This window comes from Saimiri boliviensis, chromosome 13 (assembly GCF_048565385.1).
Source record: "Saimiri boliviensis isolate mSaiBol1 chromosome 13, mSaiBol1.pri, whole genome shotgun sequence".
Classification (NCBI taxonomy): domain Eukaryota; kingdom Metazoa; phylum Chordata; class Mammalia; order Primates; family Cebidae; genus Saimiri; species Saimiri boliviensis.
The window spans coordinates 43,161,586-43,188,851 of record NC_133461.1 but is presented as its reverse complement, the minus strand read 5'-3'; the positions used below and the strand labels follow the sequence as shown (position 1 = coordinate 43,188,851).

Below are 27,266 nucleotides of genomic sequence, written 5' to 3'. Positions count from 1 at the left end.
ATTTGGCTTCAACAATATCTCCAGGTGATCGTTCTTAAAGTCTGGGAAGCGCTGTGCTAAATCACTCCACTAGGAAGACCTGGCTTTAATGAATGCTGCGGGAGACATAAACAGTCTTTCCCCTGAGCAGCAATTTGCAGGGCGCGGGAGGGAAGGTATACACGGGTTCTTCAAGGGCTAGCAAGGATTCAGACAAGCCCTTGCTGTTTCAAACACTAGAGATCACTGCGATCAGCACGGATCGAGATCACTTCCAAAAGCAGCAGATCTGAGTGGGTCTTGAAGCCAGAACGTTTTCTCATTTCCTTAAAAATAGCTGCTCTTCCAAATGGACAAGTGCCCACATCAGTAAACTTCTGGAGTTCGCTTCTCCAGCCTGCACTCCATTCTCCAAATAAAATCCAAATAGAAGCAGCATCAACAAACAGATTTGGAACCCCAATAAAACATGCTATTATTGTTAATTGTATTACACTTACCTAGTTTAATTAGTATAATATTCATGACAAAACTAGTTTGCCCCTCATTGTCAATCGCGCTCCAGGTAGGAGTACAAACACTTAGTGTAAAAGCGGATGCACCCCGGTTGGTGTGCAAGCCCCCGTTCTCAGGTACTTAATTCAGGCTGCGGCGGCGCCTTTTCAAAGCCCCTCTGCAAGCCACACCCGCCTCCTCCCTCTCGAGTGGGGTCAAACCACTTAGTTTATTTCACCTGCTGCCACTTTCTTCCCTGCCACGAATTCAGCCTGGCTTCCTTTGGCCTGAGACAGCGTCTTCAGGCGGGTCGGTTGGGACTTGCCTAGCGGGGCGCCCACCTGCACCGGCACCCTCACCCGCGCCCGCACCCGCACCCGCACCCGCACCCGCGGGGAGGGGCGGCGCTGGCCGGGCTCTCTCGGGTGGACTCGCGGAGCCGCGGCGGCAGTGCCTCTGGCAGACGGCGAGTCACGTGCAACAGAGGGGGCGGAGCGCGGCCGGACGGGTGGGTGGAGAAAACAAAGCCCCCAGCTGTCAGCAGAGGAAGGAGGCAACAGCGCCGGAGCAGGTGAGTCAAGTGCATTTAAAGCGGTACCGCCCTGGCGCACCCCGACACCTCCTGCCCTGGGGCAGTCCCTCCCAGGCCGGGAGCTGGCCGCGCCTCCTCCTGACGCCGAGGTCTGCAGCCCGCTGGGCTCGGAGCAAGCGGAAACGGGGGTCCAGAGTCTAGCAAGAAGTTGTGCAGGGGTCGGCTCGGCGTTCTACGGGTGTGCACCCAGCTGCGCTACCGCGGGCCACACCTCTGGTTCGGGGCCCCAGCGCTGTAGACCCCAGGAAAGGGGAGGGAGTTGGGGCTGCCACGCTGGCAGAAGCGAAGTGGACTGCTTTGGAGGGGTGAGGCTGGGGCTGTCCAGGGTAGGAAGACAGCTTTGGTGGAGGGGGGCTCGCGATTGCGCGACCGCAGCGCACGGCCCTCCAGGCTCGAATGGGGGCGGCAGGACTGAGAGCGGGGGACGCTGGCAAGGGCTGCGCTCTAGGGTCAGATCAGGAAGTGTAGCGCGCTGGCGCTCGCCTGCCTTCGAGCACCCCCTGGACCACCGGCACTTCCCCTTCGGCAGCCACCACCCGCGCTCCCGGGACTGAGGAGCCGGGTGGGCGCAAAAGGAAGCTGGTTGTTATTCTGCGTCCCAGCGGCTCTTCTGCCGGTAGCACAGAGCGCGCAGGGCAAGGGCTACTCAGCGACTTCGCACTCCGCTCAGTGGGAAACTCTTCGGTCTACCCTTAGAAGGGCTGTGCCGAAGCCAGAAATCCCACAAAGAGCCTGGAGAGGGGTGGACGCAGAAAGCCATCCCCTGAACCTGGGGCGCTCGACAAAGCTGACTTTCAGACCCCAGAAGGGCTAGTGGGTTTGGTCACTCCTCCAGTCACTTCGTCTCTCTAGTGCAGAGGGCAGAGCCATAACCTTGGAGGAAGGGGCGCTGCAGCCATTTGATCAGGAGGAGCCTTTGTCTTAACCCCCAGGCCCCTCCTGCTAGTCTTCGCCGGGTCAGTAGCTCCGGGAGTAATTAATATTCCGAACATTGGCCGTCCCTTCACCTCGGCACCAGCCAACACTGCTGTCCCGTCCCTGAGTGTCCTATCACTTGCTCACATCTCCTTTTCCAAAAAAAGAAAACAAAAAAAAGGGAAATAGTGTAGACCCGCTAGGCAGGAGGAGGTCACTAAAAACACTACCGTCCTGTCAATGTAAAATCAAGGGTTAAGCGCTCAAACCCGCGCCCGCGCGCACCGAAACGGAAGAACTTTCTTGATTAGCATAGTATCGGCCCTGGGGCCGCGCGGCGAGGCGGAGGTTCGGTCCCAGCTGGGGTGAAGCGTGCAGACCGGTCGCGATTGTGGTCAGACGCAGCACCTACTCATAATCTGAGGACCTGCGATTTACACCTTTGCTGAATAGGACACTGGAATGAAACAGAACAGAGATCAAAAGGTAATCTGAAGAACAGCAACATTTCCCCTGCTTCTCTTGAACGCTACATTTTTGGCTAAGTTTTTATCAAGCAAAGAGGGGAATGCTTCTGGGTTAGCCAGTGTCCCCTCTGGAAATGAAATGCTTCTTTGCTTTTGTTCTTTTCTGCCAAACCGATTAAAGACCTCAGTTAGGTGTAAGATAGGACGTCTGGTAGCTCACCGAGTGACTGGTAGATAAGTTTAACTGGTTAATTTTCCTTGTGTGGGTAGAGCTGTGCTTCTTCAAAGCACTGGTTCTCAAACTTTGCTGCATAGTGGAATCATTTGGGGAGCTTTGAGAATTCCTGATGTCCTGATCACATCCCAAACTATTTAAATCAGGTTGTTTGAAAGTGAGAAATAGGCACAGTATTTAAAAGGAAAAACAAACACAAGTGACTTCATTGTCCAGCAAAGTTGGGGAACCTCTATAGCAAAGAAGTGTTCGGTGGCCAGCAGCAGCAGGCATTGCAAGACAGGATGAGACTTTAATTATTTGGGTGGGTGAGAGAAACGCTGAAACTGGGGTGCCGATGACTAACACCCTGGGGTGGGGCTCTGTCATCTAGCACCCTGGCTGGTGGTGACACCTACTACATCATTTTTCCCTTCCCTGGCTAGGGTCTGACTGGAAAGATGGAAGCTTACTTCAATGCCTGGTTTCTGCACTGTTGTTAAGGGAGACGGATAGAAACTTTGATTCCTGTGATGACTCATGTGTAGCAGGCAGTAGGGAAACCCGGCAGAAACACTCCAGCAGCCTGGTGAGTCAGCAGGCTGCACAGCGATCCCAGTGAATAGGAAGTAATTACAGCGAGTAGTTTGTTGACAAGCACAAACTCCACTCTTTTGAAAATGCATTTTAATATCTACTTGCTTGCAGGAGCCACTCCCTTTGCAGCACTCCATTCTACCTGTTTCATATAATGCTCTCTTCTGTTAGAAGGGGGAACACAAAGCTAACTAGCTGTTCTGTAACTTCCTTGGTGGGAGGCATGTAAAACTGTTCGGAAGTGTAAACTGGTTTGGGTTATTTCAGTTATGTGAAGTAGAAAGGCTGAATATGTAACACTTAAATTTTGCATACAAAAAAGTCAAATAATACCTGATTATACATCTAGGGGTGGATTAAAGGATCTGTTTAAGTACAAATGGTTACACTTAACATTTTACATAAAACCTCGTGTATGCTATTAACTAAAGGTTTCTTGCCTTTAAAAAAGTCATCCCCAAAGAATGACTCCAAGATTACCTGTTATCTCTGGTTCTCTGCATCTTTAAATAGGTTATCTTAGAATCATGAAAAAAAGACTTTTTTTTTTTTTTGCTTTCAGTTTTAATACCTCTTCTTCACTATTTTTAATGTCACTCTCACTCTTTGTACTGTTGTCTAAATGCTTTTGTCCTTATCCTCAATTTCTTTAAGGGGGAACAACAGTGCCTTACACACAGCAAGCACTCAATATTGTTGGCCACTGAACTTTATCTGAACCTCTCTTACAGCATCTGTGGTAGCTTGCTCAGTGTTCTGTTTTCTCATGGGGGCCTTTATGTCTGTAGTCCTCAAAGCAGGGGTACAAGACTCTGAGTTATTGATACTGCTTGTTTGTACTGAAGAATATCAAAAGATGGGGAGAACATTGAAAAACAAAGCGTCCTGAGTACATTCAGTTTTCTTGTTTTCCAAAACAGACATCCCACATATATAGAAGCCAAAGTTGTGTTACAATTCTTACTTCCTATGATAGCTCATTTGTTCACTTTTGTTTAACATACAACAATAATTTAGTATTTAGATTCTGATGGGCCAAAGAATCCTTTCACAAAATTTCACTCTCTACCCATTATTATGAAAAACCACATATGAATTTATTGAGCTAGGAGAGACATCACAGAACAGATTAATAGATTTTATTTTCACTTGTGTATTACCCATTAAAATAGCACAAGCATGTTTAAACGGCCAGCATATTAAATGTAAGTAGTTGGATGTATTTGGCAATAGATACCATCAAGATTAAATGTTAATAATTTCTAACGACCAAAATGATATAAATGCATTCATTCTCATTTCTGTGTAGCTTAGAAAAAGAACTGGTGAGGTACTTCTGAAATGTCAACACCTTTTTGAGCATAAGAGATAAAGTAGTCTAGAAAAACAGAATTTACTTTGTGAGGCCAAGGCGGGTGGATAACCTGAGGTCAAGAGTTCAAGACCAGCCTGGCCAAACATGGTGAAATCCCATCTCTATTGAAAATACAAAAATTAGCCAGGCATGGTGGCACATACCTGTAGTCTCAGCTACTCAGGAGGTTGAGGTTGGAGGATTGCTTGAACCTGGGGAGGCAGAAGTTGCAGTGAGCTGAAATTATACCACTGCACTCCAGCCTGGGGGACAGAGGAAGATGTCATCTCAAAAAAAAAAAAAAAATCAGATTATTCCATATTCGTTAGAAACTATTTCTCAGAGTATGATATATACCTAGCTCTGTAACATTTACAAACAGGCTAAAAGAGGTGGAGTGGAAGAAAGGGTGTCAACTCAATTTTATGAGTTCTAAAGTGTTTGAGAACCACCCAGTCTTATTACCTTAAATTTATACAGCCCTTTGGTCTTATTAACATATCAGGGCTTAAAGGCAATTGGGTAAATTGTATTCCCAGGTGCTAAATAACACAAGTGAATCCAACAAGTTATGTGATCTGGCAATGCCAAAGCAATGACTCCTGGATTATTGACTCCTTTTCCATCGTTTATTACATCATATAAGTTTTGATGTAGTCTTGCCTGGAGGCTTTGGCTACACAAGACTAGTTTGAATTAACTCCTTCCTCCTTAAAAGGTAGAAACTATTCACATACATCATTCTCTCAGCAACTTTATTCTTAAATAATTCACCTTTGGATTATTTAAGAATAATTAACCAACCCCCAACATTTGAGCCATCTTTAGCTTTTTATCTAGGTAACCAAAATAATAAGTTCTTTAAATTGTTTTCCAAGTCATAGAAGCATAACCTTTACTAGGGACCCTTAAATATTAGTTCCACCACCCATAGAAATCTTAAATGGCTGGTACCTCTTCACTAAGGATTCCTCCAACTTACGCTTAACTGTCTCCCTCAAAGCACATTCCCATCTCGCTTTGCAGCATTCACCTATTGGAGGCCACAAAGAATAAATCCAATTCTATATAATTCACCTGCAACCATCTTAAACGTTGAAAGAGAATTTATACTCTTTAATCTGAGATAAGGAAAAATCTGGCCTTTGGTATTTCATATCTCTTAATTTCACAAAATTTTTGTTCCAAATTTGCAACATTTGAGAAGTATCCAAAATTATGTTTCTTACACCAGAGCTTTATAGAATAGAATTGGTGAATTTGCTTCCAATAAACCTAATCTAATAATCTACGCACTTCTAAAATCACTGACAAACTTTATACAATTATATTAAGCTGTGTTGAGTTGAAACGCACAGCAATTGTTTCTAGAATTGGCAAACTATGACCCACTGTTTGTTTTGTATGGCCTGGAAGCCAAGATTGATTTTCATATTTTTTAAGTCATGGAAAAATATCCAAAGAAGAAAATATTTGAGAACACTTGAAAATTATATGAAATTCAAATTTCTATGTCCAAAATAAAATTTCACTGGACTGCAGCCATGCTTACTTGTTTATATCTTGTCTATGGCTGTGGCAGCATGGAATTATTGAACCAAAAACTGTATGCCCACAAAACCTAAAATATTTACAGCAAAGCTGCAGACCTCTGATTTGCCCCAGTTTAACCTACTTCAAATTTTAAATAAAAATTTGTTCACTTAAAGTTTTAGTGTTGTTTTTGTTGTTCTTAGAGAAGGTTAAGAAAAAAAAGTAGTTAACCATAGGTCAACTAATCACTAAAAATAAAAAATAGTTTATTTTCATATTCTTCTTGTGTATGTATTTTGCAAAAAGCAGTGTATTTCTAAATATATGAACTTTAGTGATATGGTCACCTGTAAAACTTCTGAATCCAAACAAGCCCAAATAGTGCAATACTAGCTAGTAATCATTTCCAGAGCTCTAGAAAATGTGAAAACATGACCTTAAGAGCAATCCCAGTGTGAACACTTGCCTTAACTCTTTAGCAATAGAAATTTCCTGTTTTTCCAACCTATGAGGGCCTTTGTATGCTTCTTTGTGTTAGTATATGAAGACATAATTTGGAAATTTACTCAGAAACTTTTTATTGTCTGTCACTTCAGACACTTAACATGATGTGGAAACTTGTTTTTGGAAATAGCACTACCATTTTATTTCTTTTCATTTCATTTATTTTATTTTGAAACACAGTCTCACTCTTTTGCCTAGGCTGGAGTGCAATGGTGCAATCTCAGCTCACTGCAACCTCCACCTCCCAGGTTCAAGTGATTTTCATGCCTCAGTCTCCCTAGTAGCTGGGATTATAGGTCCAAGCTACCATATCCAGCTAATTTTTATATATTTAGTGTGTGATGTGGGGTTGGCAAATCCCAGTGGGTCTGTTAATTCTCCAGCCTGGCCAATATTTTTCACCATGTTGGCCAGGCTGGTCTCAAACTCCTAACCTCAAGTGCTCCACCTGCATCAGCCCCCTAAAGTGCTGGGATTATAGGCAAGGGCCACAGTGCCTGGCCTGGAAATAGCACTACTTTTCTAAAACATACTTTTAATGTAAATTGCTTGCTACTTATAATGGCAAGGATCACTAAATATTATAAAGATATACACATGGTTACTAACACTGCTAAAGCTGACATGCTGTGGACAATTTTGTTTAAAATTTCCAAATTCAAAAGTAAACCAAATTATGATCCAGAAATTCAAAATTCATCTTAAATTATTTACAGTCTGCTCAAAGCTGGAAATATTACTACTAAGATTCTAGAAAGACTATTTGAAAGAGTAACTACATTGATGGGAACTAGTCTCAGTTGTTTAAGTGTTGCCTGTCATAAAACTTCCTTCAGCTAAAAGAACTTCCTTTTTTTGATGAATTGTTAGTGCCACAGACTGGGAGTTTGCAATGAGTTTCACTTAGATAGTAGAGCAACTTTAAGGGTTTTATATACAACTGGTGTTGTCTTCACCCCTTCCATAATCAATCCTGCTGCAATTTATAGACTGAAAAAACAAAGGGATTCCTTTTTTACCAAATCAAACAACACATTATAATTAATGTAAGTTTTGAGGTACCTGAAATCAGCTAAATTATTTCTAAAAACAAGAAATAGTAAATGTATTTAATCTCACCCTAAGACTATTGATAGTAATGGCATGTTAGATCACTGACTTCCACATTAACCCCTGGTGCTTCTGATGTGGGAAAGCAGGAAAGGGAGGACTGGAGATTGATGTATCACTCTCATGCTGACTGGGTAAGGAACCAGTCCAAGTGAAATTAACTGCTCTCCCTTATCATAATCTCGATTCATATTTTAATAAATATATTATTTAATATGGCTTATTCCATACACATAGCACTAATAGTTCTCTCCAAATTAATTTCTAAAATTAGAAAATAATTAGGCTTACTTTATTTTTAGGAAAGCAGGGAGTTCATAATTATCGATTGTTTAAACAGAGAAAAAACATCTAAAAGTGTTCTGCTAACAGTCAAACCTTGGTCCCAACTTCATGGCAGGACTGACTATCAGTAATTGAAGGAGATAGGAGATGGGTAAATACACAAGAAAAGGCATCTAGAAATGAATAGATTCCTTTGTTTTGCTGAGTATCTGAAACTGTATACTGCACATCATACATAAAAATGAAATCAGAGGATTAGATTGCCCATTTAAAAGCTGATAAAGGCTTTCAAAAACTGATATGTGATGACAGTACCTGCAACCAGCTTATATATTCCTTCTTTCAAAGATCATCTTAAATCTGATCAACTTAACAACATTTGATATTAAGAAGAAAAACCTTTCATGATTCTTACCAAGAAACCACTCTTAGTTTTCCCACTGAGCTGCTTCAGCTCTCCATAAAATGGAAAAAAGAGAGACCTTAGAAGACAGACCTCGCTGGTTTTGCTCCACCTGGTTCTTCCTGGGAACGAAGCTATTGATGTAAGTAAAGCTCTTTGGTAGTTTCACTTCCAGCTTGCCCTCTATCATGATTTTTTAAAAGCGTGGTCTCCTAAAAGGAGCTCCCACAAATTAGCAGCAGTACTAAACAGGTGTGTGATGTGGGGTTGGCAAATCCCGAGCAATTCCCTCTGCAGTTGAAATGTTTAGACGATACGGTCAGTGGGTCTGTTAATTCTCCATCCCAGCACCTGGCCTTCAGCACTTCAAGCTAAATGAGAATTTAGAGGTATGTTTTTCTCTAGGATTGCCAGGTAAAATACAGGATAACCAGTTAAATTTGATTTTAGATAAGATTTGTTTTCGTGTATCTGAATTTGAATTAACTGAGCATTTATTATTTGGCTTTTAATTTTATTTTTGCTAAATTTGGCAATCCTACTTTTATGATACAATAAATTTCAAAATGACTAGCTTTCCTGGTCTGTAAAAGATCTGAGGTTATATTTATGAGATAATGAATTTAAAATATCTTAGCTGCCTTCTCTTACTGAAGGAAAAGTCACTAACTGAAGTTTTTTTGTACAATTTACTAAATTGAGAGGAAATAAAAAGTAAAACAAACTAGAAAATTAGCAATCTTTTTTATTTTGTAAGATATTTTAAAGTACTTTCTATTCTTTCACCGTTTTTAATAGAATAAATATTTCAATAGTTCAAGTAGGACTAACATGAGAAATCCATCAACGATGTCAACAGTGTGCTCCTAATCAAAGGTTAGAGATTCCAAGTGCTTGCAATGATAGCTTGCCACCCAGATGAGGCATCAGCATCACCTGGGAGTATCTTAAAATGCAGAATTTGAGGCTCCATTCCAGACTTCCTCAATCAGAATCTTCTCTTTAACAAATGACTACAGGTGATTCATATGCGTGCTGAAGTTTGAAAAACCCTGAACTAGAGGATTCGCTTTTTCCACACATTAAATTGGTCTTTTTGTTTAATACCTTGTTGAAATAATCCTTAATAAGCTGTCTCTTTTAACCCCCTAGAAGATAAATAAAATATCTTCCAGGTATAAAATCATTGTATTTCTATTTTATTCATATAAAATTCCTAAATGGCCATTTATAATATTATGAATCAATGTGAATAAATAAATATTTTTTAAAGACAGGGACTCTCTCTGTTGCCCAGGCTGGAGTGCAGTGGTTCATTGCAGCCTCCACCTCCTGAGCTCAAGTGATCTTCCCGCCTCAGCCTCCTGAGTAGCTGAGACTATAGGCGCACGCCACCATGCCCAGCTAATTTTTGTATTTTTTGCAGAGATGGGGTTTCACCATGTTGCCCAAGCTGGTCTCAAACTCCTGGGACAAACAATCCACTCATCTTGGCCTCCCAAAGTGTTGGGATTACAGGCATGAGCCACCACATCCAGCCTATAAGTGAATTTTTTCCAAAGACTCTCATGGACTAAATGAATAGCATAGTATAAAATTCTGGGTTTTCTCTGATTAACAACCTGTAAATTAGGTGGATCACAATTCCTGGAACTCAGATCACCAGCAATTCTCTTTCGTGCTTCATTTTATTATTGTAACTTACAGAACAGCATTTATATGCCAATATCACATATTTATATACTTGTATTCTCAGGTTCCTCTAAAACTGGACAATAGGAGATCCAGTTTGGGCCTATGGGAGATTCCAAACTATTCTTGTGGAATTTAAAGTTTTTAAAAGTAACCCAAAAAAGTATATAGATAATTCTTCTTGAGTTCCAAAACCTCACTTCTTTATTCCTGCTTTCTTGTCTTTTAGAAATTATAGTACTATATCATAGAAAGAATTCTGAAATTGGAGCCAGAATGTAGCCTGAGTTTTAAAACTGGTTCTGCTGCTAACTGGGTGACTTTAGAAATGTTATTAACATTCATCATCAACATCCCTCAAACTGAGTTTTTTCATCTGTCAAATAGGAAAAGCGAAGTCTGACAAGAGTTACAAGATCAGATAACGTGTGTGTACATCTTTATGACTGTAGGATGTACAATGATGTCCTAAGACTTGTTTGGTGATCTGCTTCAGGTAGGGCTGGCAGTTGACTAAATATTAAAGGATGTGGTTTCCTGCAACATGCCTGATTTGGAAGAAAGGTGATGTTCATTTAACAGTTCCATCTACACACTGGGAATGAAGCTACAGAGCATGTATCTTACATGTAGCTGCTGGCTATGTATGTCCATATCAGCCACACACTCCCTTCTGCTCCTTGGAACCTTAAAGTTCTCCTCATGGCTGGGGAGCAGTGATGTGCTCCAGGGCACCAAGCAATGGATTCCTCATCAGACATTGCTTGTGAATTCAAAAGATAGGTTTATTATTATTATTTTACTGACAGAATTCTGTATAATCTTGCCTGCACTCCCAAAAAAATGATTACTACCACATTATTACATAATTGTGATTAATTATTAAGTAGCTTTTTATCTTATCCAAATATACAACCCCAAATTGGAAAAGCCTGCATTGTCATTTTTTAAAAACATCCCAGGGCAGAATTTCCCCCACTAGCACTCAAAGGAGAAATCTATTTATACTTTTGTTGTTTTAATAAATAAACATAAATAAATAATACATAATAAATAAACAAACATAACTAAAGTCCAAACCAAAATAGGAAGGAGGGGTGTGGGAGGAAGAATTCCTAATGTTAACCACCCTTATACAACTATTACAAAAACTATTTTTATTATTGTGTAAAGCTCTTCTTGTCTGTATTTACATTCAACAATGTCTTACGTAAACTGTTTCCTTAGTATTTTTAATTTTCCTTGTATCCAACTTAATTTTTCTAGCTTTGGGGTCTTTGCCTGTGCCTTCACTTGCTTTTCTGTCTTGGATGCCTGGGTTGATTCAAACTTGGGCTTTGTCTTATCTCAGGTTGTTGGCATGCAAAAAGTTATGGTTCACCTGTGTGTGGTGGCTCATACCTACACTTTGGGAGGCTAAGGCAGGAGGACTGATTGAGGCTAGAAGTTCAAGACCAGCCTGGGCAACATAGCAAGACCCCATGTTTACCCAAAAAAATTTAAAAATTTGTCAGGCATGTGCTGTGCTTATAGTCCCAGATGCTTAGAAGGCTGAGGCAGGAGGATCACTTGAGCCTAGGAGTTCAAGGCTGTAGGGGCTATGATCACACCACTACACTACAGCCTGGGAGACAAAGTGAGACATTCATTCTCTCTCTCTTTCTCATATTCTCTCTCTCTCTCTCTCTCTCTCTCCTCTCCTCTCTCTCTCTCTCTCTCTATATATATATATATGTATGTGTGTGTGTGTGTGTGTGTGTGTGTGTGTATGTGTGTAAATCATGGTCCTCTGACCAGTGGCATTGGCATCACCTGGGAGCATCTTATAAATGCAGAACCTCAGGGTCTTCCCTGGAGATTCTCAATCAGAATCTGCGCCTTAGGAGGATCCCCAGGTGGTCTGTTGTTCGGCGTTAATATTTGAGAGACATTGATCTGGAAAGCCTTTTCTGACCTCCTAACCATGGCCTCCACCTGTCTCAGTGGGGTGAGTTAGGTGGCCCATATGTGGTTTACTTTTCATCCCCACTGCATGTCAATCTACTGAAGATTGCAAAAAACTTGTCTTCATCTCCATATCCCCAGATTCTAGCACAGTGCTTGATACACGATTTTAACTTTGGGAATTGTTTCATTTTCCAATTCAATGATTTGTAGATGAAGAATTGCAATGAGAATCTTCTTGTGCACCCAGAAGGGGTATTCTCCACCATGGGACTGAAGTTTGTTAGAGGATTCCCTTTTGTTGCATTCTTCCTTACTGAAAAAAAAAAAAAAAAAAAAAAAAAAAAAAAAAAACATGCTTGGTGGGGAATGCTTCTTTGTGAATAATTCTTGGAAGTCCACTGTCAAAAACTTCATTTCTTCTGCTTTGTTAAATACTAATACCTCTGGGAGGAATGGCATTTGAGGCTTGGTGTGAGGGTTGAGCAGTTGGCAGGTTTTGGTAAGGGTTTAGAAGGAAGAAAATGGTTATCTGACAGGAGAGGGTAAGGAACCCTAGGAAAGATAAATGGTGGACTGTTGGAGAATTGATTTCTAACTCTGACAAGTGTTAGGATATTTTTGTCTGGAATCATAATGTAGGTCATTTTTTTCAGTTAGAAAAACACGCATTTCTTATCTAAAATCTCAGATGTGACTTTTTTCTCCAATCCTGATGCTCATCTATGATAAATTTCCTCCAGCCCTACATTCAATGTAAACCACTGATGCCCTAGGGAATTTTTTTAGATGTTTGTTTTAAAATTTAGATAGTCAAAAGCATGATACTTCTACACTGATGTAGAATATGACTTAAATGTGTATTAAAATTCATCAGGCTGGGTGTGGTGGCTCATGCCTGTAATCCCAACACTTTGCAGGATACGGCAGGAGGATTGCTTGAGGAAAGGATTTCAAGGCCAGCCTGGACAACATACTGAGACTCCATCTCCATAAAAGGAAAAGCAAAAAAGCATTAAGCAATAACTGAACTATAGGGAGCTTTCACTGTATCCACGGATACCTTGGTCTTTTCATTGTGGAAGGAATGTTTTGTGAACTTGGGGACAGATAAGCTGATGGAGGGAGGATCAGCTCCTGAGCCTCTGCTTGTTGTTTTTCAGCTTCTATTTTAGATTCAGGGGGTACATGCAGATTTATTATTACAATGGTATATTGCATGATGCTGAGGTTTGGGGTACAATTGAACACGTTACCCTGGTAATGAGCCCAGTAACCAACAGGTAGTTTTTCAGCCTTTGTCCACCTCCTCCTCCCTCTTTCCTCCCCCTTCTTCTTTTCTCTGTCTCTCCCCCAGTTCCCTCTTGTAGTCCTCAGAGTCCCTTGTCCCCATCTTTTAGTCCACGTATAAGCAATGTTTAGCTCCCACTTCTAAGTGAGAACATGCATCATTTGGTCTTCTGTTTCTGGGTTTGTTCACTGAGCCTGTTTTGAGTAATAGGAGAGACTGATTAGAGCTTTGGAACAGAGTTATGCTGAGAAACAAGAAACATCTGTTCTACAGAACTATTATTTGCCTTATTTGAAAGGAACAAGAGGCTCCTGGTACTGCTTACCAACAGCTCTCACAATTAGCCACACAGACCTCAAGACTAAAAGGAGTATAATTATATTCCAGAATATGTGGCCTTTTTTCTCCTCTTGGGAGTCTACCGCTGTATTATACTTACCCATCACCATGGACACAACTCCAGCCAAGTTGCGAATTGGAGTTAGTCAGGTTTATCTCTTTTGTGGAAGAGTGTATTAGTTTGTCTTTCCTGAATCTCTTATCTGAGTGTCTGTGATGATGCTATTCATGGTAATTTGCCCAGACCTGAGACCTTGGGTGGGGTTTGTTAAGAGTCATCTGACACCTTTAGAGTATACCTTGTTGAGCAATCTGACGCAGGTAAGCCATGAGGGATAGGTAAAACAATCATTGTGTATGTGTTCTATAATATCAAGCCTAACTCCATTTGAGTCATATTTTCCCGTGGGGTTTGTGGCCCATCCCAATGGGAAGAGATTTTTAACACCATATTCTTGTGAGGCCTAGTGGTGTTTTAAGGGTTGCTCTTGGAATCTAAAAGCCATGTGAACTTTTTTTGTTTTTCACATTTTGGGTTTTCTTTTAACATTAAAGCATGATTCATAACCCTGAGCTTTGTTACCACCCTGTTAATAATTTTGTGTGACTTTGGTTGAGAGACTTTTGAATGCTGATTTCTCTAGCTGAAAAATTATGTAAATATTGGTACTAATCATGAGTAGAGGTTCTAGAAATTAAAACAGCAAAAGTATTACAGATAAATAGAGAAATGATAAAGTGGAAGCAACAATAGCTACTAAATATTCCAAAGAAAACATGAATTAAGACAAAGAATGGTTGTCTCTAACTACCTGGCTTAGTTCAAAGTCTGTGCAATCATCTTCACTCAAAACTTTTTCAAGTTGTGCACAGCATCATTGTTATTGTTCTTTATTATATGAACAATAAGTCAATTTGAACTGATTGTCAAGGGACTAATTCTTGCCCCGGCTGTGCTTAAAGCACAATCTAAGCCACTCAATTCACCAGTGACTTCCCCTCTCATAATGAAATGAAAGCATCCTACATAACTTTACCCATCCTCTCTACAAAATATCCCAGTGCTCTGAAAAGTGGTTGTTAATTCATTTTCTTATAATTTAAAAAATATAGAGTGGGAACCATATTTTTTTCCTTTGGAGAATCCATACATTACATTTTAAACATGAGGAAAACATGCAGTTTTGTTAGTCCATTAGCACATTGAATTATTTAAATTGGAATAGGCAGATGCAGTGATAAGTTTAAACATCCATTCAACATATGGAGAATGCCATTATAGTTGCTCAAAATGTGAAAGCAGTCTGATTTCCGGCAGAACAAACACATTTTAAAAAGCACCCACTCAGAAAACTTCCTGAGCTCACGTTTCCCTTTGCATGTGGTTCTTGGTGTTGCGTCGTCTCTTCCTCAGGTGGCCTAGGCTGACAAATAAAAAGTTCACATATTATGTCCTGTTAGATATAAGGGAAGACATGGAAAAAGCAGAACCACTGATCAAGTCCAGCAGTGAGTTGGATTGTGCTGCCTCAAAACACTCAAGACACTAAGGCCTGTATCTTGTGATTTTCTGCTGCTGCACAATTACTAGACACAGATTTATTTATGAATGAATGAGTGAGTGAGACAGGATCTTGCTCTGTTGCCCAGATTGGAGTGTAATGATGCAGACATAGCTCACTGCAGCTTCAAACTCCTGGGCTCAAGTGATCCTCCCAAGTAGCTGGGACTATGGGCATACACCACCATTCCTGGCTAATTTTTTCTTTCTTACTTTTAATAAAGAGAAGGCCATGCTTTGTTACCCAAGGTGGTCTAGATCTCCTCAGTTTTCTGCCTCTGCCTTCCAAAGCATTGGGATTACCGGAGTGAACCATTGTGCCTGGCCTGGGCACTGATATGGCACCTGCTCGAGGCACCAGAGCATGCAAGAACAAGAAGGAAATAGACTTAAAACACAGGGAGTGAACCAACTATAACAAATCTTTCCTTTGGGCCTGATACAAAGGAACTTTTTAGATTGTACTGGAGTCATGCTAGTGACTATAGAAAGACCATACATCAACAGTTGTGAACAGAAGTGGGAATCATTTCTTCTTTTATGGCCCTGGCACCTAAAAATTAATGCCAAATGGTGCCCAAGGAGGGGTGATGAGAAAAGCCTTCCCCTGACCAGGCAATGGTGTTACTGTACTCTGGACCAGAGATACAGCTCCGTGACACCTTCTCACTCCTGATGGGAACAAATGAAGCTAGTTGTGTTCCACGCATCTTGAATGTCTGGCATAATCAGAGTGTTGACAGAGAGGGTCTCACAAAATCAGTACATAACTCTTGAAATATGTGCCCTTCGTTACGCCAAATAACAAATTTGAATGAATCACAGTGTTTTGGAGCTTAGGACAACCGTAGAGATCATCTCATTTAATCCCAATTTATAGATAAAAAACTGAGGCATGGAATTTTGTTTACTAAAACCACCAGTAATTGCAAAGTTTTAAAAGTTTATAGCATATCATTTGCTTTTGACGGTGTTTTGCAGATCCTCTGAGCTGCTTCCCAGCTCTCAAGCACATTGTACTAACTGGGAGGATAAGGAGACATTTGCTGTCCCTATGGGGAATGAAAAAGGAAACACCATGCAGGACGGTGGCAGGAAGCAAGAAAGAAAGAAAAAAAAAAAAACAGCTTCTCTAGGGTCCAAAAAAATTTGAGGGAAATAAAGATGTTAAGCACTGTGTTAGATGAAGTGATAGCTACAAAACATGTAATCCCTACAGCAATCTTATGAGCACTATTCATCATCAAGCTAACAGGAAAAGTCTCAGTTGTGGTCCAATGATAGTTTTGTTTTTTGTTTTCTGTTTTTTGCTTTTCCTTTTCCTAGGCTGCCAGCCTTAGAGGGATGGTGATCAAACAAGGGCTTGCCAACGTCATGTACAATAGAAGAGGCAGCAAAAAAGACCTCAGCAGGGCAAGAAAGGCCAGAGAGGCTCCTACGCCAAGGATTCCTTGGGGCCCTTTTCATTGAGGCCACATTTACATGATCCCTGAAAATAGGTATTCCCTCCCATTCTGTTTAAGCTATTTTCCTTAGATTTGATTCCATTTTAATATTGTACATCCCTGTACTCAGGTCCAAGGAGATATGTTCAGATTCAATAATTTAATAATAATAAACTTAAGTATTTTCCATTTACATAGAAATTTATAGTTGCTAAAGAATATTTGTATGTAGCAGCAGCTCTTTAAGGAGCTGTACTTTACAGAAAATTGTAAAAACTGGGTCCCAGAGTTTAAGCGGCATGTCCAAAGTCACATAATTGGAAAAACTTCAAACCCAAAGAATGTTACCCTAAGTCCCAATGCTGTTTATACGAGGTAGCTTTACAAATGATAGTTGGATTCTCAGGGTAACCCTCAAAGATCCCTTTAACTCATAAAGGTATTAACATATCCCAGTATCTTAACCTCTAACCACCTCATATTTCCATGGAAACATGCATAGGGTTTTAAAAACTTAGTTAAATACATTTTCTGGACACATCTCACTGTAGATGAGGACTGTTAATATTCTAGCATCGGTGGCCACTTCTTTTCCCTCAGTTTGAAGATGCAAGTATCCCAAGAGAATGTTTTTATAAAGTGTAGGCAATCTCAAAAGTCATTTTGAACCTGACACATTTAGGCAGATTAATGGTCCCAGTACAGCATACAGTTGTAGAAACAAGTAATGCAAAGTTTTTAAGTTTTTAGCTCATTGTTTGCTCTTCACAGAATTTGGCAGGACATCCAAGCATCCTCCTATCTCTCAAGCACACTGGATATATGTGTGGCAGCTTCAGCTGATCCAATTGTCTACACAAAGAAAAATAGCAGTGGCTTCATTAAGGGTGCTCATGTAGCAAGATCCAGAGACAGCCGTTTCGGTCAGCAGAAAAAAAATCAAGTTTTTGTTAAAAAAAAAAAAAAAAAAAAAAAACTCTCTAATGCATTTGTACAAACTAGTTAATCAATTAAATACATATCATCTTCAAAAGGAGTGAACTTCCCTAAGAACCTGGAACACTGTATAAGTATGTTCCCACTGGGAGCTAGGGACAAATACAGAAAGGAGGAGCAAGAAAAAAGTGATGTGCACCAAGGATGGACTTCACATCCTTCATTATGCTTGTTTGGTGGTAAGGTCTAAGCTATATGTTTGTGTCCATTGTTTGGTAGTAAGGTGTAAGCTATATATTAGTTTATCTCTGGACTATGTGAGTGAATGGCTCCTTTACCAAGTGTATGTTAATCTACCACCATAGCAGATTTTGGAAAGAGCTCTGAAGCACAGACAGTGTGTGCCTTGCAACTCAAGGTGTGGTCTCTAGACCAGCAGCATCACCTAGAAGATTTTAGAAAGGTAGATTCTGATACCCCACAACCTACTGACTTACTGAATCATGACCTGCATTTTAACAAAATTCCCAGGCGATTCATAAAGTCAGGAAAGCACTGTCACAGATGAACCTGACAGTTGAAATGCTTGTTTTCGTCTAATTTTCAGAATGAGAAAAACAAATGATCTTCAAGCTCTATATGCTCTCCAAGAAAACAGCAGTCAGAAATTTTTCCTTTTTGTTTTTTCACTCCTGCTGTCAATATCATTGCATTCACGCCCCAGGATATAATTATTTTGTATCTATTACCTCAGTAGTCCCCAACATTTTTGGCAACAGGGACCAGCTTTGTGGAAGACAATTTTTCCAAAGACTTGGAGTTGGGTGGAGGATGAGAGATGGTTTTGGGATGAAACTGTTCCACCTCAGATCATCAAGCATTAGATTCTCATAAGGAGCAGGCAACCTCAATCCCACATATGCGCAGTTCACAATAGGGTTCGTGCTCCTATAAGAGTCTAATGCCACAGCTGATCTGACACGAGGCAGAGCTTAGGTGGTTACCAAAGTAGACTTAAGTTCCTGGGTGGTGGTTCTGTGTATTGTTTACCCTTAGAATCCCAGCACCAAATATAGTACTTGGAATCTAATAGGTGTGTATGGTGGCACTCAAGAGTCCCAGCTTCAAAGTACAACAAACATGGGTTGGAAACCTCAGTTCATGCATCTATGAGACAGGATAAAGAATAACACCCTTTATAGGGTTATCAGGAGGAGTAAATGAACTGATGCATATGACATACTTAGCACAGCACCTGGTGTATTGTAGCTACTCATGAGTGGCTAATGTGTTGAACAAATGAAAGAATAGAAACTTTGTATAAAAAGTCTTAAGAGGTCTGAAATGTGGTACCCTGTTGCTTCAAATATATGAAATTGAATTTAAAACTAATATGCAAAGGAAGCCTGATATATATATATATATATATATATATATATATATATATATATATGAAAAAGGTAGAATAGATCCGTGAGAAAAGTCTGTGATTTGGAATCACAAGACCAGTGTTTAGGGCTCTGTCCTTTACTAGCTGAGTGATCTCATGCAAGAAACAAGCTTCCTGAGTCTCAGTTTCTTCACCTAAAGGGTGGGGTTAATAATCCATTTCATGAAATTATGCGAAAAAAAAAAGCGAGGGAGTGGGGAAGCTTACAACTTGCAACATAGGAGGGCAGTGACCCACCTTATTCATTTTTGTATCCCTACATCTCCTGACAAATAGAGATGCTCAGTAATGCCTGTTTGCTCAAATGTATTATAGCATAAACTCTCAAGGGGAATGAAAATTGGATATTACAATGGCTTGTGGCCTCCAAAGGTTAACCTTTGTGGACAAAATCTTATTACCTAGCATTTAGGGGATCCTAAAGGATTTCTTAGTATCCTTAGGAAATAGAAAGATTCCTTGTGAGTGGGGAGGAGGAGTGAAGAATGTGATTTTTTTTTTTAAGTTTGAGAAGCCCAATTAGAGCTCTGACTCTTCAACTTGGTAGCAAATGAGAGCTCTTCAGGAAAAAGCATCAAGAGAAAAGCAGCTAACTAAAAAGTAAGCAGAGTGAACCTCTAGAAAAAGTAATAAAAGAAACAAATTTCAGCCAGGCACTGTGGCTCATGCCTGTAATCCCAGCACTTTGGGAGGCCAAGACAGGTGGATCACAAAGTCAGGAGATCAAGACCAGCCTGGCCAGCATGGTGAAACCCTGTCTCTACTAAAAATACAAAAAATTAGCTGGGCATGGTGGTGTGCGCCTATAATTCTAGCTATTGGGAGGCTAAAGCAGGAGAATCACTTGAACTCAGGAGGCGGAGGTTGCAGTGAGCAGAGATTGTGCCACTGCACTCCAGCCTGGCAACAGAGTGAGATTCCATCTCAAAAAAAAAAAAAAAAAAAAAAGAATTACAATTTCAGCCAGGTGCAGTGGCTCATGACTTTAATCCCAGCACTTTGGGAGGCTGAATGGGGCAGATCCTCTGACGTCAGGAGCTTGAGACTAGCCTGGCCAACATGGTGAAACCCCATCTCTACTAAAACTACAAAAATTAGCTGAGCATGGTGGCAGGCACCTCTAATCCCAGCCATCCGGGAGGCTGAGGCAGGAGAATTGCTTGAACCCAGAAAGCAGAGGTTGCAGTGAGCTGAGATTGCACTACTGCACTCCAGGCTGGGCGACAAGAGCAATACTCCATCTCAAACAAACAAACAAAAAATTAAAACATTTTCAAGATCTGGGTGATGTGATATATATAAAATAATTTTACAAACCTTAGAGCTGTAAACAAGTATAATTACTGAAGGAAAAGTCTTTAAGAAATATTTTCAAGTTGTACCTGGATTTATTTCCATTAATATATTGATTTCCCCAGAAGCTGTTTTATCAATAACAGTGTAACTGGGGCATCTGTTCCAGAACTTCAACGGGATATTTCCCAGTTGAGTGGAATTAAGCATGAATTTTTTTTCTATCAAGGAATTTAGTTACTGATGTGTGCCCCAAACCTTTTAAAAGTAGATTCTGACCAGGTGCCGTGGCTCATGCCTGTAATCTCAGCACTTTGAGAGGCCAAGTTGGGTGGATCACGAGCTCAGGAGATTGAGACCTGCCTGATCAGCATCATGAAACCCCATCTCTACTGAAAATACAAAAAAATTAGCCAGGCGTGGTGGCGTGCACCTGTAATCCCAGCTACTTGGGAGGCTGAGGCAGGAGAATGGCTTGAACCTGGGAGGTGGAGGTTGCAGTGAGCCAAGATTGCAACACTGCACTCCAGCCTGAGCAACACAGCAAGACTCCATCTAAAAAACAAAAATAAAAAAAAATAAAAAAAATAAAAAAGTAGATTCCTTTATAAGGCAGACTGCAGATCCCATGGCAGGGACCCCAAGGCAGAGCTGTTTGTTGTTACATCAGCATCCTGGAGTTTTCACATTGGCTCAAATAGAAAACTTATGTACAGAGGCTATATAAACATTCCTGCAGGTCTCTACAAGTTCCATCCACTTACCAGCATTTTTAATGGACTTGGCCAAAAATATTTTTTTAAAACTTGAAAGATTTCCACAGAGCACAATACCGTGCAAAAGGCCACAGCAGCCCTTGATACCCAGGTCTTTTAGCCCTTTTGCTGCTGTCAGAGTCTTACTTAGATGTCACATGTAACACTTTAGTATGTTATTGTGTTTTTTCTTTGGATGATCAAAGGAATTCCAGACTATAAAGACAGCAAGAATAGAAAGCAGGGCTTTAGTTTCCATTCTGACCCGAACACTAAATTGAACCTGAAATCGAACCTCTCTTTGTGCTACTTTGCCATGTAACATGCACTCTGCCTCTTAATATGCATTCTGCCACATTTCATTATCAATTGCACATATGAAGAGAGGAGCTAGTCTATGCTCATGACTCTATTTTCAAAGATATCTGATTAAAAATGGATAAAGGATAAAGGGATAAGTGAAAATAATGTAACTAAAAAACATTTTATAGAACTATAATGTATGTGTTACTTCTCGTGTCGTTTTGTCTCACGTAATATTTTGAAAGAATTTTACTTTTATACATTGAGCACTATAAATATTCTATTCTAAAATAGAAAGGGCAATCTTAAAAAACATTTTAATTCTGATTCACATGGAAAGTGGCAGATGGATAAACGATGATTCCAAGAAGGGGCTAGCTAGGCTACATTTCTATGAAAAGAACGGAATTTTTATTTTATTATAGCTATCATTTTAGGTATTTTCTGGGGATTATCATTACAATTCTTATTATACCACCAAAATCCCTTTAGCAGTGAGCTATAAGTTTTTTTAAAGTCCTTAAATATACAATATGGGTCATTTGGTAGTCTGTCTTTCTTAAGGAGAAGAATGAGTTGTACCAAACTTAACCCAAGATTCAGTGTAATCTGACCTCCTTTTTTTGCCAAATATGCTCATTTGGTTTTTGGTTTCCCTGATGTGTGCTCAGCTCTGTGCTTCCTGGCAATCTTGTCCTGTGGGAGTTGCACAGGAGAGGGGAGGAGGTCTGGGCCTCTCCTCTGCTGCCCCTAGAGAAGGCCCTGAGCCCAGCCCAAGACCACTAATTGAGGCAGTGTGTGGTGGAGGCAGAGCTCTCTGAAAGGTTGATATCTAGTAGGCTCCACTTCAGGATTAATGTCTTCTGCTAATGCTGCAAGCTGCTTTATTCCTAGAAAGCTATGGACCTCCCACACTAAAGAATGTGATCTACCACTGAAGAGATTCAACATCTCAAATGGCCATGGGGAGTTTGGAATTCAGGATACAGCTTATTCTGGAGATCCAAAGACAGCTTAGTAAACTCCTTAGAGGAAAACTTGGACTCAGGCCCCGGTAGTGTTCTCTTCTTGGAAAAGCTGCGAATAGCTGGAGAGGTGGTAATGCTGTCTCTTTGTGAGGAGAATGCTTTAACCTTGTGTTAACCAGAAGCCTTATTGGCTAAGCACATAGCAATGAAGAAAGAATAAAATCTTTTTTCAATGGCATGGCATAATTTGAAGTATTTTACAAACATGTTGTTTATTCAACATATAAAAGATTTTCATATCTCTTTTATGTTCCTGTGGTTTTATGGGCAGACATGAAAGTAGCAGTCTTTGCCAGAGGATCGGGGGACTCCTTAGCTGGGATAGAGGTTCTGCTGCTATGCCTTAGACATGGGATGCTGGAATTCTGGATTTGTTTGTCAAAGAAAGAGGAATTCAAATTTCTAGAGGATGGGGAAAATGGACCTTTGTAGAAACAGAGAATGTGCTTTGTTAAAGAGTCATGACTCTTATCCTAACAAAGATATTTGCTCTTTTCAATAAAAACAAAGCCAACAAATAAGCAGAGCCATAAGCCAGAGGAAGCAGCTGGCTTATGGCTGTTCATTTCTGAGGAGTTGCCCTAGTGCTCAAAATGGCTAAAGAATAAAAGTCAATATGATCTTTGCAAACACGAAGGGGTCTATGCAAATTCCTTTCTATGTGTTGGCAATTAAAGGTCTGTTCTTAGTGTGTGCTCCAGTTTTAAATATAGAACACTTGCATTGTCATTCATAAAATAGTACCACATAGGATAAAATTCCACTCCATACATGTACCTGTAGTCCCAGTGACTTCCTATAGTCCCAGTGACTTAAGATGTGGAGGCAGTTGGATCGCTTGAGCCCAGAAGGTCAAGAGTGCAGTACCTTATGATTGTGCCTGTGAGTAGACTCTTGTACTCCAGCTTGGGCATCATTGCAAAGACCCCATCTGTAAAAATAAATGATAAATATTCCATTTCTATGCAAATAAGATGTAGACATTTTGGAAAATTTTGAAAATTCCTAGATAGTATGAACTTAAGGGTATGAGAGATCCATTAAGAAAATACAGGATGTATCAGCCAGGTGCCATGGCTCATACCTGTAATCCCAGCACTTTGGGAGGCTGAGACAGGGGTCCTCACTTGAGGCTGGGAGTTCCCTGGCCAACATGGTGAAACGCCATCACTACTAAAAAATACAAAAATTAGTTATGGTGACACATGCCTGTAATCTCAGCTACTCAGGAGGTTGAAGCATGAGAATCACTTGAACCTAGGGGTTGGAGGTTGCAGTGAGCAGAGATGGAGCCACTGCACTCCAGTCTGAGTGAAGGAGCCACTGCACTCCAGTCTGAGTGAAAGAGCAAGACTCCATCTAAAAAAAAGGTAGGGGAGGGATACAAAGGATGCTTGATGTACATGATGTATTATGCTGCTACTTCAAACTCATTTCTGGTTTTGAATATATGTATAGTGAATTTTGACAGATTGAGAAGGTAAATGAGGGAGAAAGGGAAATAACAGCAAAGAAATTCCAACATAGGCAAGATTGGATAGCAGAACATTGGCAGTGGTTTCTTAACGCGAAGTGAGTGAGTGAGTTACTTTGTTTCTTGGATCTGTGGGAAGTGGAGCAAAGTCCTGTTCCATCATGCCCACTGCTTTGGGGCTTTTGCTTTTCTTTGAAAAGGTAAGAAAATAACACTGAGGTATCTTGCTCAATCCTAGTTCCTGTCCAATCACCTGATTTTTTAAAATTTATTTTTAGATAATTGTACATTACAATGTAGTTGTAAGAAATAATACAGAGAGATCCCGTATATTCTTTAACCAATCTGCCATGGTAGCATCTTGCAAACTTACAGCACAATATCATAACCAGGGTATTGATGTTGATACAATCAAGGTTCAGAACATTTCCATCACCACAAAAATACGTGTGTTGTCTTTTATGATCACCCTCTCCTTAACCCCTGGCAACCACTAATCTGTGCTCCATTTCTGTAGTTTTCCCATTTGAAAAATGTTAGATAAATGGATTTATGCAGTATATAACTTTTGGGGACTTTCTTTTTTCACTCAGACTAATTCTCTGGAGACTCATTCAGGCCGTGTCTTTCTCTCAATAGTTGGTTACTTTTTATTGCTGGGTAGTATTCTGAAGTTTGGATGTAGCACAGTTTGTTTAACCATTAACCTGTTGAAGGATATCTGGGTGGTTTCCAGTTTTGGCCTACTATATATAAAGCTGCTATAAACAAGTTTTCATTTCTCTAGAGTAAATGCCAAAATGAGCAATTGCTGGGTGATATGGTAGTTGCATGTTTAGCTTTTAAAACTACAAAACTGTTTTCCACAGTAGCTCTACCACTTTACATTCTCACAAGCAATATATGAGTGATCTAGTTTCTTCGAACCCTTGCCAACATTTGGTGTTGTCACTATTTTTCTTTTAGCCATTCTGATAGGTATGTTGTGATGTCTTATTGTAGTTTTAATTTTCTTTTACCTATAGGCTAATAATGTTGTATATGATTTCATATTATCTGTCCTATATATCAGTATCCTCTTCAGTTAAATGTCTGTTCATATATTTTTCCCATTTTTCAACTTAGTTGGTTTATTTGGTTGCATTTTGAGAGTTCCTTGTTAGACATTAGTTCTTTGTCAGATATTTGGCTTGCAAATATTTTCTCCCAGTTTATATCTTGTATTTATATCTGCTTCACATGGGCAAAATGTTTTAATTTTGTCAAAGTAAAATTTGCCAATTTTTCCTCTTACAGATTGTGTTTTTGATGTCAAGGTTAAGAATGCTTTGCCAGCCCTGATCCCGAAGATTTTCTCCTATTTTTTTTTTTATTTTGTAAAAATTTTGTAGACTTACATTTTACATTATGCCACGTTCCATTTTGAGTTTGTTTTTATGTAAAGTGTGAGACTTGCAGACAATAACAGCTCTACTTCTGCCAAACACAACAGGAGAAAACTTTGCCTCACTCCTATCCCCACTATCAAAGGCTGTGTGGGAAACAAGGCAGGGCCTTCTTGAGCACCTACCATATGCTAGGTCCTGGACTTACGATGGTGGAGCGAAAGCTCTCCAGATATTTCTGATCTATGTCAAATGACTGCTATTAAGGTATTTTAGTGTCAAAGAGAAAAGAGATAGATACTGGTCTGCCAGACTCAATTAAAATCTATCCCTTTCTAGCTGCATGACATTGGGCAAATTGCCCCACTACTCTAAGCCTCAGTTTCTTCACTTATAATAAGATGGTTTTGAGGATTAAATTAGATAAAATATGCGAAATGACTGGTGTATAGGGTGTTCAATAAATAATGTCATTCTTCTCCAAACTGATCCATTGCAGCTGCTGGAAAATTAGCACTGGACAGTTGTCAGAAAACAGAAAAAGGCCAACTGTATACAGACAATTCTGAATTTTCTAATGGCTACTTATCTGCTTTATAGATAAACTAGAAACCTTATGTTCCTGCTTCATACCTTGGTGGCCAGTGGTTTGCACAGCTACTGGGTGCTGTTAAATAAAGTAGATAAATGAACATTTTATTCTGATTCAGTTAAAATTTCTGGAAAATTAAAGGACTTAGAAATAGAAACTGATGTGGATGGGAACCAATATTGTTAACATCTGAATTTTAGGTTTATCAAATATCATTAAATGGAAAGATATAAAGTACTCATAAAATTAAATTCTGCTGCAAAATATGTAAAGAAATTCTACTTAATGTACCTGAAGGAAAAATTTAGATTGTAGTCAATATACCTAAATTGAGTTCTTGAGACTATTCATGTACACTGTTCATGTCAGGTTTTCTGATTTTTAAACAAGCCCAAGTTTGTTTATTACTTTGAGATCCTTCACTGAGTAGTATAACAATTCAGCTGTCACCTTTACTTTTATTCTCTTGACACTTGCCATTTTGTTCTTTGCCTTTTTTTTTTTAACCATCTCCTTTTCCGCTTAGAGAAAAACTATAAAATGCCTACCTCCTCCCTTTTAATTAAAAAAAAAAAATTCTACCAGCAGCATCTCCAGAACTATGTCTGGGAATAATCACATAATGTTGGATCTGTCACAGAGATTTTCATACAATTGATTTTAAGCTAAATAAACACCAAAGTCATTTCTGAAATGGTCATAGAAAACACAGAAGAGCAATGTAAGGCTTAGGTGGAAAGTGAGGAAGAGAGTTAAGGCTCGCATGCATATGAATGTCGGGTCATTTATAGTAGCATCCAGTTGAACCATAGCAACCTCCTCCATAACCATTCATCCCCTAAACACTGGACTCTCAAAGCAAGCTCAACGCTCATGCATTTCTTAACCTCCAGAATTGGATTTGTTCCTCATCCATTTATTGTCTTATTTTCTCATTTAGTCAAAACATGTTTTGAAAATAAATAGCTAATTCATATAAAGAAAGTAAATTACTGCTTATTGGCATATGCATTTTAAAGTTGTTTTGTAATGCTTATCCTGTTGAAATTATCTTTTCGACTAGAATAAGCCAATGTTGATACTAGATATAAAATCTGAATAAGTTTGGGGAATTCAATACTTTAATTGATGTTGGTATTTGATACCCCACTAGAGGCACTGCTTCTTGGGGTTATCTGCCTACATGATTCCCATCACATCAGACTATCAGAGCATGGGAAAAACAAAAGAAAAATTACTTTCATAGGACAGAAATTATATTAATTTTTATAAACTGTTAATATAAGAATTGATCTAATAATATAGATTGAGAGTATAATTCTATTGTCTG

General features: G+C 39.7%; 1 protein-coding gene across 2 annotated transcripts in view; it reads left to right on the top strand.

Moving 5' to 3' along the window:
• Positions 1–955: 955 nt before the first annotated feature.
• The window catches only part of MAPRE2 (microtubule associated protein RP/EB family member 2), a 167,377-nt gene continuing 141,066 nt past the window's right edge, over positions 956–27,266 (top strand). Inside the window, exon 1 of one of the 2 annotated variants that reach the window (XM_074383625.1) lies at positions 956–1,045. Coding sequence is in view for 1 of the 2 variants with exons in the window: in XM_074383624.1 (XP_074239725.1) it covers positions 2,444–2,467 (24 nt within the window). In the remaining variant the exon portion in view is untranslated. Of the gene's footprint in view, positions 1,046–2,332; positions 2,468–27,266 lie in introns of those variants that run through there. The other variant, XM_074383624.1, reaches the window with a different exon arrangement.